The sequence below is a fragment of the Vombatus ursinus genome, unplaced genomic scaffold (genome assembly GCF_900497805.2).
Source record: "Vombatus ursinus unplaced genomic scaffold, bare-nosed wombat genome assembly UNPS02014830.1, whole genome shotgun sequence".
Taxonomy (NCBI): domain Eukaryota; kingdom Metazoa; phylum Chordata; class Mammalia; order Diprotodontia; family Vombatidae; genus Vombatus; species Vombatus ursinus.
Window position 1 is genome coordinate 3,920,633 of NW_020954608.1, and position 16,215 is coordinate 3,936,847.

The 16,215-nt window shown below is 37.0% G+C and overlaps 1 protein-coding gene across 1 annotated transcript in view; it reads left to right on the top strand.

Annotated features, from left to right (window-relative positions):
- Nucleotides 1-16,215, top strand: part of DOCK4 (dedicator of cytokinesis 4) — a 525,552-nt gene that overhangs the window by 338,961 nt on the left and 170,376 nt on the right. The window contains exon 13 of the mRNA XM_027838880.1: nucleotides 2,354-2,479. Within this exon, the coding sequence (XP_027694681.1) occupies nucleotides 2,354-2,479 (126 nt within the window). The remainder of the gene's footprint in view (nucleotides 1-2,353; nucleotides 2,480-16,215) is intronic.

Here is a 16,215-nt window from a genome sequence, read left to right on the forward strand (position 1 = left end):
TATCTATCTATCTATCTATCTATCTATCTATCTATCTATCTATCTATTTATCCACCTATCTATCTATCTATATACACACATATAATTTTTTCCCTCCCACTACCGTAATACTGACAAAGGTCTCATGAGTTACAAATATCATCTTTCCATGCAAGAATGTAAACAATTCAGTCTTAATAAGTCCCTTATGATTTCTCTTTCCTGTTTACCTCTTCATGTTTCTCTTGAGTCTTGTATTTGAAAGTCAAATTTTCTGTTCAGTTCTGGTCTTTTCATCAAAAATGCTTGAAAGTCCTCTATTTCACTGAATATTCATTTTTCCCCCGAAGGATTATGCTCAGTTTTGCTGGGTAGGTGATTCTTGGCTGTAATCCTATCTTCTTTGCCCTTGGGAATATCATATTCCAAGACCTGCAGTCTATTAATGTAGAAGCTGCTAAATCTTGTGTTATTCTGATTGTGTTTCCACAACACTTGAATTGTTGCTTTCTGGCTGCTTGCAATATTTTCTCCTTGACCTGGGAACTCTGGAATTTGGCTACAATGTTCCTAAGAGTTTTCCTTTGGGGATCTCTTTCAGGCGGTGATCAGTGGATTCTTTCAATTTCTATTTTACTCTCTGGTTCTAGAATATCAGGGCAGTTTTCCTTGATAATTGCTTGAAAGATGATGTCTAGGCTCTTTTTTTGATCATGGCTTTCAGATAGTCCAATAATTTTAAAATTATCTCTCCTGGATCTAGTTTCCATGTCAGTTGTTTTTCCAATGAGATATTTCACATTGTCTTCTATTTTTTCATTCTTTTGGTTTGAAGCATTTTTTAAAATGCAAAGAAGTCAACAACTTAACAAGCACTTATTGAGCACCAACTAAATGCCAGGCACTGTGCTAAGTGCTGGATACAAAGAAAAATTTTAAAAATCAGTAACTACCCTCAAGGAACTCACAGATTATTGAAGATTAGAGAGGAGAGAACTGATGGAAGTTCAGAAGGAAACAGAGAAGCAGAACATTTTAAAAGCACTGGAACCAAGAGCAGTGGATGGAAGTTGCCATGTCACAGATTTGGGCTTAATGGCAGGGAAAACTTGCCAACAACTGGGGTTGTACAAAACTGGAAAGGCTGCCTGGTATGTCTCTTATTGATGGTCTCAAAAGTAGAGGCTGCATGGCCACTTTTTTCTTCTTTTTGTAAATAGTATTTTATATTTTCCAATTACATGGAAAGATAGTTTTCAACATTCATTTTTTATAAGATTTTGAGTTTCTCCCTCCCTCCCAGCAAGCAATCCAATGTAGGTTATACATTGGATGACCACTTCTTAGGCATGTTGTGGCAGGGGTGTAGGGCTATTGGTTTATGGGTGTGGGTTGAAACTCATTAGTTAGCGTTAACATTGCGGGAATCTGTGATAGCACCTTAACTTTGTCAAGAATTTGCAGCTTATGAACAATATTCATATTTGTTCTCAAGAAGTCTGTGAGCCAAGTAACTGAGAATTGCTACTTCCGTTTTGTTTTTCAGATTAGGAAAAGAAAACTTTAGTTTGTCATTTGTCCAAGGTTACATAGGAAATGGCATAGGTGAGGTCAGACTATATTCTGATTCTAATTACATTAAGTCCATTCCAATGGTCTTTCCACTGTTGCCACCTACATTCAGATGCAGTTGAAATTATGTTTTACTTTTTTTCTTCCTTGGGGTTACAGAACCATCTTGATAAAAGTTTCTTTAAATTACATGCTTTGACTATGCCAGCTACCAAATCTCTATGAATAATGGCCAAAGTGAGTCAGTTTTATACTGTAGTTAACTCATTGCCCAATGAAGCTAATTGTGAGTTTTCATTGCATAGAGTATTGAAGAATTGCTATTTATTTCATCATGAACACAGATATTAATGATACTTTAAGATAATGCTGTGAAAATAAGCCTAATTTTTTCCAGGTTTTGTTTTCCCTATGATATTTAAATAAGTAGTCTTCTAGAAAAAAATATTTTTTTTCCTTTTTTTTAGAATGAAATGTTCTAAGCCAAGATGGGTGTCTCTAGATAATTGAAATGGGAGTGTAGTAATATTATCCATCTTGATGAAGCTTGTAAATAGGATGGTAGCTCAATTCATCATATGCTTTGCTTTCTGCTGAGGCATTCTTTCATTATCTTGATTTCTTGCTTATAGAGGAATAAATTTGTGGATGATTTGCAATTGGGAGTTTTATCAAAACTTTTTTCATGCAAGTATTTTTAATTTTTATTTTGAAAGAGGAAAGTTTTGAATTTAATCTTTCCTATGGTTCCATGTTATACTGATGCTACGTTTTTGTTTTTATTCTTTTTCTTTTGTTCTAGGATTAGCTGTTTCTCTTCAACTCCTGCATGGAGATATTGAACAAATCAGAAGAGAATACTCATCAGTATTTACTCATGGGGTGTCCATTACAAGGAAGCTGGGATTTTCCAATATTATTATGCCTGGTAGGTGAAGGGAAGAAGCAAAAATGGTGAACTGTTGGTTTTTTTTTTTTTTTTTTTAATATATGAGAAATGTCCCTAGTTTGAGAGCAGGAAATGGGATGTGGTTGTTGGATTTATTTATTTATTTATTTATTCATTCATTTATTCATTTGTGTCTCTGTGCCAGCATGGTGCCCCAAGCACTTAGTACATGTTTGTTGAATAGAATTGGAGATGCAAATGTTGCAATCTAAAGCAGTGAAATGAGTTGTGGCATTGAATGACAAAAGTAAAACTATCAGGGCCTCAGTATGGATTCTTTAGATCTAAAACAAAGAAAAGTAATTTCAAGATCTTGGTTTAGTTTCATCTGTAAAAAAGACATAGAAATGAGAGGTCCAGCCCTGGGAATAATTGACCTTCTGGCGGGTCATTCAAATGAAAATTTGATAAGAGCAGTTTATTCCCATAAAGCTTTCCCACACCCTTCAGCATCTGTATGAATATGCCTATGCCTATGCCTAGGAGTGGGTGTGTGTGGGGGGGGTGTTGCCCACACACACCTGCAGCATAAGAGAGCATGCATATATGCCCACATGTTATTCTTATTAAGGAAGTAACTATACCCCCCCCCAAAAAAAACAGGAAAAAAAAGGACTAGATTTAGGTCTGGGGTAGTGCAGGTTGAAGGCACAAAATAATTAAATGAGTGCTATTTTCAGGGGGAACCAGTAACCTAATCTTTTTCAATGAGGAAGATAAGACTGTCTGACAGCTTTTGAATATCAAAATATCAAAGGAATTTTCGGGGTTGGCTAGAAAATTGGCACCTCTAAAGTTACCAGGGAAATTTCTAAGACTTAAGAGTTCCTTGGTACCTTTATAAAACCTTCTGAATTCCATAAGAAAATAAACCTTTTAAAAAATTTCAGTCTTCGAGGCCTAAAAATAAAAGCTGAAAACCTGTTTTCTAGTTTCAGGACTGAGAAGCTAATTGACAGCTAATTGAAGTTCCAAAATGTAGTCATGTCACTTGAATACTTTACTTGGATGCTGGCTACTACAGGGAATAGTTGGGGGGTGGGTGAGGGTGGGAAGATGGTTCACTTCAAAATGAGACCCTCACCTTAGGATCTAAAGAGCATCTTTGTACTTCCCCTTCTCCTTACATCTTTTAATCTCCCTCTGTATCTGTCTGTCTCTGTTGCTCATTCCTTCTCCTCCTCCCTCTCCCTTTCTCTCTTTTTTCTTTGCCTTTTTCCACTTTCAGGAGTTCTTAACTTTTTTTGTTGTTGTTGTTGTTGTGTATGTCAGGGACCCCTTCTCAGAATAATATTTTTAAAAGAATAAAATGAGGGGCAGCTAGCTGGCGCAGTGGATAGAGCTCATGCCTTGGAGTCAGGAGGACCTTGAGCTCAAATCCGGCCTCAGTCACTTACTTATTAGCTGTGTGACCCTGGGCAAGTCACTTAACCCCCATTGCCTCACCAAAAAAAAAAAAGAATGAAATGAAACACATAGGATTACAGTTATTTACAGTTTTCAAAATCTTTTTAAATCAGTGAATCCAGGTTAAGAACTTCTGCTCTATCCTTTTGATTAACTTTAATAGAGAATTTAAATGTATGTAACGACTAACAATTATAAAGCATTTTAACATTTGCCAAAGTGCTATGGATTATACTGAGGTATCTGAGTGATGCAATAGATAGAGTGCATCTTAGTGATGACTCCTTATAGTCATTGTACATGATATATATTTGGCAGCTAGGTGGAGAAGTGGACAGAATGCAGTGTTCTCGGAGTCAGGAAGACGTGTTCAAATTTGGCCTCAGACACTTGCTAGCTGTGTGACCCTGAACAAATCATTTAAACTTCTGTCTGCCTCAGTTTCCTCAACTATAAAATGGGGTTAAATAACATTACCTCCTTCCCGGGGCTGCTATGAGGAGTAAATTAACTAATATTTGTAAAGCACATAACTGGTACTGAAAATAATAGGAACTTAATTAATGAATGTTCTTCCCCACCCCCATGGAGAAGCAGGTTGATAGATATGAATTATGTAATTTCATATATAATCTTAAAGACATGAAATGATTTTATTCACGTCCTAATTTAAAAGCACAAAAAATAGAATATTTTAGACTTTTCCAATTCAACTTGAAGTATTTCTCTTTGAAAAAAATATAAAATGGCTTTTTATTTGTGTGTGGACTTTAGGGGTATACTGGGAAATATTTAACACCCATCTGGGAGTGGGGGGGGAATGTACTCAGTACACACAGTTAAATTTAATCTGCATTATTAACACTTTCTTAAGTCTAGACCATCAACAGAACAATAAATGAAGCTGTGATCCAATTTCACAGGTGTAAATGCTAACACTGAAAATTTAACATGCCATTACAGCAGTACAGTGTACTGCTGGTGGACTTCAAACATGTTAGGCACGTGTGGGCCCGTGGCCCTCCTGAGAAACACAGATTCCCCAACACTGGGTCTATATGTCAAGAGCAAGGATTCGGAAGAGAAGTATAGGAGTTTGCAGATATTTTAGTAGGTGATTTTCATTTCCTAAAGAGAAGGAGTAAAAATGAGATGAAGGGTGAAATCTTAACTAATTGACAGTATTTTCAAAACAAGCATCTGAAAGCTACTATTGAAATTCTCTCTATGGAAAAACAATAGGTGCAGCTGTGTATGCTGTTGTATTTGAAATTGTGATGGGATGACGGAACAAGAAGTAGAGATGACACAGAAGCTGACTAGCATTGTCTGTAATAATCTGTTTTGATCTAACAATTAGTGGTCTTTCAAGAATGAAAGCTTAAAGGCTGTGAAAATGTTTCCAGAGAGGGTAACCTCTTTGGAAAATACAGTTTAGCTGAATTTACACAGTCCTGCTATTATTGGAAATCATTGTTTATAGTACTGTTTACTTTTGGCTTCAGTGACTCTTGCAACTATTCATTGTTTCCTTTAGTTGCTAAAAATAATGGGTATTTCCTCCATAAAAACAACAAGAATCTTCCCATTGAGAGACAAACTGATGTGTTTGGCTGATACGAAAAACATATTCTAGAGTGGTATGTAACCAGCTGTTGCTAAAATTCCACAGCTCAGTCTCTGGTCAGACTCATTTGAGAGTTGGAAAAAATATGGAGAGAGAATTTTTCAGCATGTCACTTCATCAGCTCAGTAATTGTCTGGGCTGTGCTATTCTGATGCAACTCTTGTCTGGCTTTGATGATGGAAATGAATTTTCTCTAGACCTACCATCAGTTTCCTAGTCGTCATTGTTCTCGCCCTCCCATAATAATGAGGAAGATTCACTACCAAAAAGAACAGTTTAAGGAATAAAATGACTGCAGTCCATAGGCAGCAAATGAGAGGTTTTTTTTTAAGGCCATTCCTTTGTTTTCTTTTCTCCTTTTCCCCTTCAGCTGCTTATTCTCCCAGAAAAAGAGAGTTGTGGTTTTGTGTTTGTGTGTGTTTTAACAACTGGAATAAATTGGAAAACTGAGTCAGATAGGGAAAATCCAAGAGTAAAAAATGTTTTCTTTTGTTATAAATTCTACTTTCAACTTAGGTTAGTTAACTCTTATCAGTGGTCATAAAAGAATTGTAGCTGACACCTTGAATAATGAATTCCAGTCAGACCAAAAGCCTGGCATAGAATATGTAAGCCCTAAGTTGTTGTTGTTGTTGTTTTTTTCAGTCACAGTCTTTTGAATTGTAATTGTCCTTCATTTTCAATTTGTACCCTTAGCATTCTGATAGGCATAGGGTCAGCTGAGTACATGGTTCCCCAGTTGGTAGTTTTAAGAACAGGAGTGAGGTTTTCCCGTAGAATGGAATTCTCCTTACTCCAAAGCTGGACAAGAAACAGACACACTGAACTCCTTCAGGTGATCTCAGGATATGATATAAGGCCAAAAAAAAGTTTTTTAAGTAGAAAAACCAATGGAAAATAAATTATTCTTTTCTTAATCTTATTTGAATCAATCAGCACACTAGATGGCAAGAAGAACCAGCCTTGTTTCCTTGGATTTTCAGTGTAACAACTGCATTTGTGTGTCTTGATGAAACAGTCTTGTTCAGTAGTAGTCTCATGGTAGCCGTCTCGTAAGACATTTATTTTAAAGGATATATTTGTAAGGGAACAAATGCACTCCTTTATAACTTAGACTATATCCCCACTGTGTGACAGCTCAAGTAACATTGATCTCAGCTGTATGTTAATGGATGGTAGTGCCACATAGTTGCCATTGGAATTGGAACATATTAAAAGATTATAATGATATTAAAAAAAAACAAAACTGGACCCGTGAATTTATTTAAGTTCCTATTGAGAAACTCCCTCTACTAATACTGATCAAGATCATTTTTGCAATTTAGAATTCTTTGGGAGCATTCAGAGATTAAGTGACTTGCCCAGGATCACATAGAAAATATGTGTCAAAAGCACTATTTGAATCCATGTCTTTCTGGCGTCAAAGGCCACAGCACCCTACTGTCTCAATAATAAAAGATAAGTATATAAAGTGTAAAACTAGAAAAGCACATGTTTGGCCTTCTTGGCCCTTCTCTGTCAGAGTTTCTTGCTTCCCTAGTCCTGCAGTTTAACACAGAGGTTTTTAACCTTTTTTTGGGTCATACACCCTTTTGACAGTTGGGTAAAAAATAAAACCTGTGGACCCCTTATTGGAATAATGTTTTTTTAATAGTTGAAAGAAATCTTAAATTTCCATTAGAAGTTAGTAAAAATATAGAAGGATTTTTTTCCAGTTTAAATTCAAGGACTCCCTAGAATCTATCCATGGACACCAGGTTAAAAAGACTTATTTTAGTTTATGTCTTGTTCTTACATATTCTTGCTCTCAAATGGCTGCCAACTCAGGTGATGGGTGATAAACTTTTTAACCAATTTCGTTAATATTTACAGGAATATTTAACAGGGTAAAATGTAAGATGTAAAGTAATGAAGTTTTTGTGGTAGTGTACTTTGTGGCAGTTGTGTTAACACAGAGTGGAGGAAGTGCCTCTCAGGAAAAAAAATCACTCCATGTAAAAGGTCATGCTTCCATCCTGTTAAACTTTTCTGACCACACAGCTCAGTATGAATGCTAATAGTTGAGTCTGTGTTGCCCTAAACACAGCTTAACAGTTTGTTTCAAATGGCTTCTATTAGGATCTTGTTGAATGATTCTGAATATCATATTAAGAACTCTTAGAAATTTAGTGTTAAAAGGAACCCTTAAACATCATATCATCCATCCTCATCCCTTTATGCTTGAAGAAAATGAGGCCCAATGATTTTTGTGGTGGGTTGGTTGAAGGGCATAGTGATACCCTAAAAATCCCCCAGCTACCCAAGACTGCATGGTACATAGGATATTAGTTCAATAAATGCCTCATTTCCTAGTTATATAAGAAATTGATTCAAATTTATAAAGTCATTTCCTTAACAGAAGGTCAAAAGATATAAATAATTTTCAAAGGATGAAATCCAGTCTATCTACAGCCATGTTAAAAAAAAAACAAAAACAAACCACTACAAATCACAAGTGGAGATAATGCAGATTAAAACAATTCTGGAGAGCAACTTTAAACTATGCTCCCAATGATACTAAACTGCCTATATCCTTTGTCCTAGTTATATTATTGTGAAGCCTGTGCTCCAAAAGATCAAAGAAAGAGGTAAAGGGTTCATGTGTACAAAATATTTTTAGCATTTTTTTTTGTAGAGGTAAAATAATAGAAACTAAGGAGGTGCTCGTCAGTTGGGGAATGGCTGAACAGATTTATGTAAGTAGTTTCAGAGAAACCTGGGAAGAATGTAAACTGATGGAGAGTGAAGTGAACAGAACCAGTAAAACAGTTTATATAGTAAGAACTTTATAAATACAAGCAAGTTTGAAAGATGTAAGAACTATGATCAATGCAGTGACTAGCCATGATTCCAAAGGAATGATGATAAAGTAAAACATGCTGCGTATCTCCTTCCTTTTTTTAATTCCTTATTTGTTCTTTTTTTTCTATTTTTTAAAATATATTTATTTTTAGTTTTCAACATTCACTTCCACAAGGTTTTGAGTTCCAAATTTTCTCCCCATCTCGTCTCTCCCCCATCCCAAGATGGTGTGTATTCTGAATACCCCTTCCAGTAATCTGCCCTTCCTTCTATCTCCCCCCTTCCCTTATCCTCTTTCCCTTCTATTTTCCTGTAGTGCACGATATATTTCTATACTCCATTGCCTGTATATCTTATTTCCCAGTTGCATGTGAAAACAATTTTTAACATGTGTTTTTAAAACTTTGGGTTCCAAATTTTCTCCCTTCCTCCCTTCCCACTCACGTTCATTGAGAAGGCAAGCACCTTGAACAGGTTATAGATGTGTAATCGTGCAAAACACTTCCATAGTAGTCATGTTATAAAAAACTAACTATATTTCCCTTCATCCTGTCCCACCCCGTGTTTATTCTATTCTCTCTTTTGACCCTGTCCCTCCTCAGAAGTGTTTTCTTTATTACCCACCTCCCTCAACCTGCCCTCCTTTCCATTATCCCCCCGCTTTCTTATACCCTTCCCCCCTATTTTCCTGTAGGGTAAGATAGATTTCCTTAACCAATTGAATGTGTACATTATTCCCTCCTTAAGTCAAATCTGATGAGAATAAGATTCACTCATTCCCTCTCACCTCCCCCCCTTCCCTTCCACTGTAAAAGCCTTTTCTTGTCTGTTTTATGTGAGATAATTTACCCCATTCTACCTCTCCCTTTCTCTTTCTCCCAGTATAATTTTCTCTCACCTCTTAATTGTAATTTTAGATATCACCCCTTCATCTTCAACTCACCCTCTGCCCTCTATCTATCTATCTGTCTATATATATATGTGTGTGTATATACATACATACATATATATATATATATATACTTTTTTCCCCTCCAACTACCCTAACACTGACAAAGGTCTCATGAGTTACAAATATCATCTTTCATGTAGGAATGTAAACAGTTCCATTTTAATAAGTACCTTATGATGTCTCTTTGCTCTTTACCTTTTCATGTTTCTCTTGAGTCTTGTATTTGAAAGTCATATTTTCTATTCAGTTCTGGTCTTTTCATCAAGAATGCTTGAAAGTCCTCTATTTCATTGACTATCCATTTTTCCTCCTGAAGGATTATACTCAGTTTTGCTGGGTAGGTGATTCTTGGTTGTAATCCTATCTCCTTTGACCTCTGTAATACCATATTCTGAGCCCTCTGGTCCCTTAATGTAGAAGCTGCTAAATCTTGTATTATCCTGACTGTTTTTCCACAATACTTGAATTGTTTCTTTCTGGCTGCTTGCAGTATTTTCTCTTTGACCAGGGATCTCTGGAATTTGGCTATAATATTCCTAAGAATTTTCCTTTGGGGCTGTCTTTCCGGAGATGATCAGTAGATTCTTTCCATTTCTATTTTACCCTCTGGTTCTAGAATATCAGGGCAGTTGCCTACCTCCTTTTGACAGGGAAGTGAGACATATTTACATATTCATTAAATACAGCCTTCATCCTATCCCCTCCTTCTCCAAAATAAATTAAGAAATAAAAAGGAAAGAGTCAGAATACCACACTACTATTTACTAACTCAAACATCAGGTATCTAGGAAATTGTTGAAGTATATATTTCCCTGGGACAGGTTCTACTATTGAAAAGATGTCAGATTTGCAGTCAGAAGACTTGGATTTGAATTCTCAGTCTGCTACTTTTCTACCTGTGTGAGTTTGGGCAACTTACATGTTCACTCAGAATCTTAATGTTCTCATCAGTGAATTCAGGGCACTGTACACTATGACCTCTGAGTACCCTCCCAGCTTTGAATCTGTGATCCTATGACCTTATTTTGTGTTAATCTGGTTTGGTTTTCTAAAAGAAATCGCTGGTGCAATGCAAAGCCCTGAGGGAATATAATGGAAGACAGTTATGTTTTAGAAAGGTTAAAAAGTTGGAGGGTCCAGATTGTTGGCAGTGGTAGAGGAGTTAAGGTCTGGGGAGGAGGTGGAGGAGAGGGGAAGATTGCCTTAGGCTTTGAATAGCCAGAATGTTAGGAAAGTAAAAGCTACAGGCAAAATTCACTTACTTACATCAAAATTGCTACAATGAAGAATTTTGAATATAAACATGGCAGGAAAATTCTTTTCCTATTGAGGCTACCTTTCCATTATGTACTAAGATTATTCTGTTTCTTCTCCTAATTACCTGGTTAAGTTTCTTACTGCTGTTTGGGCTTATTCATTCTCTTCAACACCAATCTCATGTGTTGATTTTAATTAGCACTTGTTTCAACTCTGTACTCCTGAATGTTTTGGCAAAAATATGGCACTTTGCAGTAGTGGCAAATAACAAGCTGCGAAACTCCTAGGAAGAAGCATATGGAGGATAGTACCAGGAGCATGATCTCATCACTGATATTTTCCTTTGAAAGAAATCATATTTTGATTCCTTTTTTTAAAGGTTTGAAGTTTTCTAACAGGTCTTACCAACTGCATTGCCTCCTCCCTTTTTCAAATCCTATCTTAATAAAACTGGCAGAATAATCTTTACATACATAATCTAGTCATGTAACTCCTATGATCAGAAATCTTCAATGGTTTCCCATTATGGACTGAGTGAAGTTTGGATTCCTTCGCCTGGCATTCAAGGCCCTCACCAATTCGGAAAGCTTGCTCCCTTTCCAGGATTATCCCCCTTTTTTTCCTCCCTGTGCATGGGTGTTGCCTAAGGCAAACTGAGACCTGGGAAAGATCTTAGCTTTAAAAGGCCAAGGTCTCCCACTGCATCCTGGGTCATCACCAGTCATCTTGACTTATGCCTTGTTACTAGACTCAGATGACTCTGGAGAGGAGAGTGAGGTTGATGACTTCGTACATCTCTTCCTCATTAAATCCAATTCACTTGCAAGTCAAGACAAGACCCTCCTGATGGTCTGCTCAGTGGTCCTCTTTGAGAACAAAGGATGAACAACAACAATCCCTGTGCACTCTGCACCATAGCTAAACTGGACTACTCTCCCTCCCCAAATAACCCTATGGTTTCCTTACTTTATGTCTATTGTTTGGGATGTTATAGTGGGTATTACTTTCATGTATAAGTTGGACTAGATGTCCTTTTCAACTCACAGATTGTATGCTTTTGCCCCCATGGTTCCTCAAGCCTGAACAACCCTTCCTAATTCTTCTTTAACTGTTGATTCCTTGCCTTTAAAAACCCAATTAAAATAGTATCTCTTTCTTTTATGAACCTTTCCCTTACTTCCCCTTTTGGTAATGGCCCCTCATTCCTTTCCCCATTCTCCACCCAGTCTCTCATAACACTTTGTTTTACACTTTTCTAAAGTACTTGCTCTTTGTTTTGCACTCTAATTGTCTATCCATGTGCCTTATCTCACGAGTGTGTTTAGAAGACTGGTTCAAATCATGTCTCTACTATTTATAATTTCTGGGACTGTGAAGTTGCTTCATATCTTTCATCTTCAGTTTCTTCATCTATTAAATGAGGAGATTGTACTAAATAGGTTTTAAAGATTCCATCTGACCCTAAATCATATGATTCTATAATCAATGATTTGTTACAAGCAATAGAACAAACATACTCTCAGTAGGACATTGCCCTAATGTTCTTCTACTGAATTTGGTGACAAAGAGAGCCCACTTCTTTCCTTCAGAAGCTAATGTTGACCAATTCTCTCTTTATCTCGGGTATTTTCACTTCCGGACAATCAATCAACAAGCATTTATTGCAAATGTATTTACTATGTCCCAAGTGCAAAGGATGCTTGATGGGCGGAATCACAATTTTGAGAGAGAAGGAAAATGGCATAAGTAAGGAAGGAGCTAGGGAAGGGAGAAAATTTAATTGATACTAGGAAGTATGTGGACTTTAAGGAAAATTCCTGAGAATAGATTTTTAAATCCTCTAAAATAATATCTGTGAATTGACAATATAATTTTTAACAATGGCCCTAAAGATGTAAGATATGAGAATTCTGTAAATAAGATGAAAGTGGATTCCCTCTCCTAGGCCCAGTTGGATTTACCTTGGCACAAGGACAACTATAACAACCACTTAACAGCAGACAGTAAAAGAGAAAGAGAGATGGATTGAAATTTGCTCTTCTCCCAAGAAAGTAGTGAGAAAAATACAAGTGAAAAGCAGAACTACTCATCACTGAGCTGCCAGGAAGGCCATCTCCAAAGAAGATAAAAGAGCAGAGCTTCTCTGCCTTCCAAGAAAAGTGAGAGCTTTCCAGAAAAAGGTCTCAGAAAATCTGTGATTTTGTTCTATCTGCTCCTTCTGGGGTAGTTAGGACATGTCACTTTCTTATGCTTTTTTTCCCATTTGGAAACAGTTTATTTTAGTTTAGACAAATGTATTTCTTTTTAGTGCATTAAAGCATTTTAAAAAAATATATGTTATTGATGTGTTTGTCTTTCAAGAGGCAATGAAGGAGGCATGGTGGAATGAGACCTGGCCTTAGAGGCAGGAAAAGCTGGATTCAGATTTTCTAACAAGCACTGGCCTTGTGACCATGGGCTTAACCACTTAACCTCTTAGTGCTATAGGCCACGACTTCTCAAACTTTTGGTCTCAGGACCCCTTTATGCCCTTAAAAATTATTGAAAACCCCCAAAATCTTTGTTCGTGTGATTTATATCTATTAATATTTGTCATATTAGAAATTTAAATTAATGAGACTCTAAAATATTTACTAATTCATTAAAAATAACAAATCCATATTTGTATTAGTATAATAACATTTTAATGAAAAATAACCATTTTCCAAATCAAAAATTAGTGAGAAGAGTGGTATTTTTATATATTTTTATAAATCCAGTGTCTGGCTTAATAGAAGACAGCTGGATACGAATCTGTTTTTGCATTTGATCTGTTACAATATGCCATTTTGGTTGTCAAATATGAAGAAAGTCTGGCCTCATACAGATATATAATTGGAAAAAAGAGGAGTATTTTAATATACAAATATTGTCTTAGTATTGTCATGAAAATAGTTTTGACCTTGTGGAACCCCCGTAAAGGTCTCTGAGATCCCTGGAAGTCCAAGGACCACACTTTGAGAACCACTCCTGGGCACTAGAGGTGCAGCAGATAGAGCATTGGAGCCAGAGTCAAGTAGATCTTAGTTCAGTTATGTTCTCAAGACACTTAATAGCTGGGAGAGCCTAAGCAAATAACTTCTTTTAAGTCAACCACCTAATTTCTGCCTTCCTCAGTTTCCTCATGTCTAAATTATCAATAATAACATTTCCTACCTCCTAGAGGGTTTGTAAGGACAAAATGAGATAATATTTACAAAGTGCTTTGCAAACTTATTATTATGAGGCAGCTAGCTAGATAAAGACCAAGAGTCAGGAAGACTCCAGTTCAAATGAGATGATATTTCTGAAGCTCTTTGCAAATCTTAAGAATGCTGTATAAATGCTGTTATTACTGTTATTTTAGGCAAATCTAGTCTTGCTGAGAACATGCCTCCCTGCATTGGAAGAGTTCCCTCATATCACTGAAGCTATAGGTTCAGTCCTTCTCCCTCTGTTTTGTCCTTCCGTCACTTATTTCAAACCTCACTTCATTCTAGATTGAATCCTCTGTAGTGACAAAGGAAAAAAAAAATCTGATAATGTGTTCTGTGCTGGAGTCATCCTACTTAGATTCCTTCTTACTAAATCTGTAATTCTATAGCTCCTCACCTTGAGGGCTGGCGGCAATATCATACCTCCTGCATTGCAAGCTCTTATTTCCTTTGTATCTTCCATGCTTAGCCAAGAGCTTTGCATATAGTAAGCACTTAATAAGTGTTTTTTCAGAGGCAGCTCGGTGGCACAGTGGATAGAGCACCAGCTTAGAATTCAGGAGGACCTGAGTTCAAATCTGGCCTCAGACCAAACACTTGACACTTACTAGCTGTGTGACCCTAGGCAAATCACTTAACCCCAACTGCCTTAAAAAAAAAAGTGTTTTTTCACTATCATCTTAATGATAGGAATGTCTTCTTCACAGGACAGCCTCCAATAAGGGAATCAGAGGGATTCCCTTTCCTCTCTAGTTACTTTGTACTGCCCCCTTCCCTGAGACCTTTGTACTGGCCAGGCAGTGCTCCTCTCCCCATTCCAAGAAGCTGGAAAGGTAACTTGGTATCAAATATAATTATGCCATTGATAAGGAAAGCCGCATATTTGGGTTTCTTAGCAGGGGTTGAGTTTTCTTTAAACTCTGAATCTATTCTAGGCAGCACTGCATACAGTAGGCACTCCTTAAACATTCCTCATTGAATTCAAACCTTGAATTCAGGTTGATGAAAGAAATTGCTTGAAAGATAAAAGTATCATCAGGAAAGGATGTGGGCAAGAGTAAGAAATAACAGTGAATATTAAAGCCCCTAAGGTAAGGCTTTCTGCATGTTGGATATATCCTCCCTGGAGTATTTACGAGAGGACGTGGACGAGTATAGCCCAGGGTCACAGTACTTGGATGAGTTTCAGTCAGTGCTGTCCATTGGAAGGAATGTCTTATCACATTGATTAAGTCACAGATCCACTGAAGGATTGAAGCGAAATGGCTCACACAATGGTAAAGCACAATCACATACACGTAGAAAATCAGCTGCTGATGTTTAAAAAGTTACTCAAATGAGTAATTCATGAAAATGAATTTGTAACCATGTTTATTGAGGAGGGTCATACAGTGATGCAGATGGCCAACTATTTATGCCTGCCAGTGTTGTCTGTGTTATCCCATAAATCCACCCAATGTACAAGTACTTTGTGGCTTCTATGTTGAAGCCTGCTCACAATTTCCGTGAGCCTTTCCATTGCCCTCTCTGCAATATTCATTTTTATTGCTTCACAGGTGGTGATGTATGAAAAGTTGTGTTCTAAAAACTCTTTTTTAAAGTTAGTTGTTTGGAACTTGGAACTCATCGAGTTCAGGTACATTAAGGGTTGGTTTAAAACACAAATCACCATTTATAACATGTCTCTAGGAAAATTTCTTTCAGGGCACAGAGGCAGAAGAAGATTCAGCAGCACTGATCATGCATCTCTGGCTTCCAATAGCCATTTCCAACCCAGAGCAATAGCATCCATAGCAAGTTTGGAATAAGTGGGGAGGAAGAAAGACTAGAAAACGTGCATTTATGTAGATCCTAATGTGTACCAGGAATTGTGCTTAAGTTCTTTACAAATATTATCTCATTGGATCCTCACAACAGTCCTGGAATTAGGTGTTATTATTATCATTCTCATTATACACTTGAAGAAATTGAGGCTGAAAGTGTGACTTGCCTAGGGTCACATAGCTATTAAATGAAGCCAGGTTTGAGCTCAAATTCTTCTGTCTCCAAGCCCAGAACATTGTATGCTGCATGGTCTAATTGTGGCTAGGTGGGGTACCATCGGTATTTCTTCATCTCTTCTTTTTCCTGCTAAAACCACAGTAGTCCATCTCTGGATAGCAAGTGGTGAGAAAGGAAAGTAGTGGTTGAAAGAATACTCATTCTCTTGAGTTGCAAGGGAACTTCTTCCATTGTGGTTTTGGACTGACTAAATGTGTATGCATGTTTGGGTGGTACCTGAGATAGATGTATTCTCCAGGCATACTGCAGCATTTCAACATTTCAACATTTCAGTGATCTGTTATTTCATTGGTATAACTACTGCCTTTGCTAGTGCAAAATGTAAACCACCCCCCCC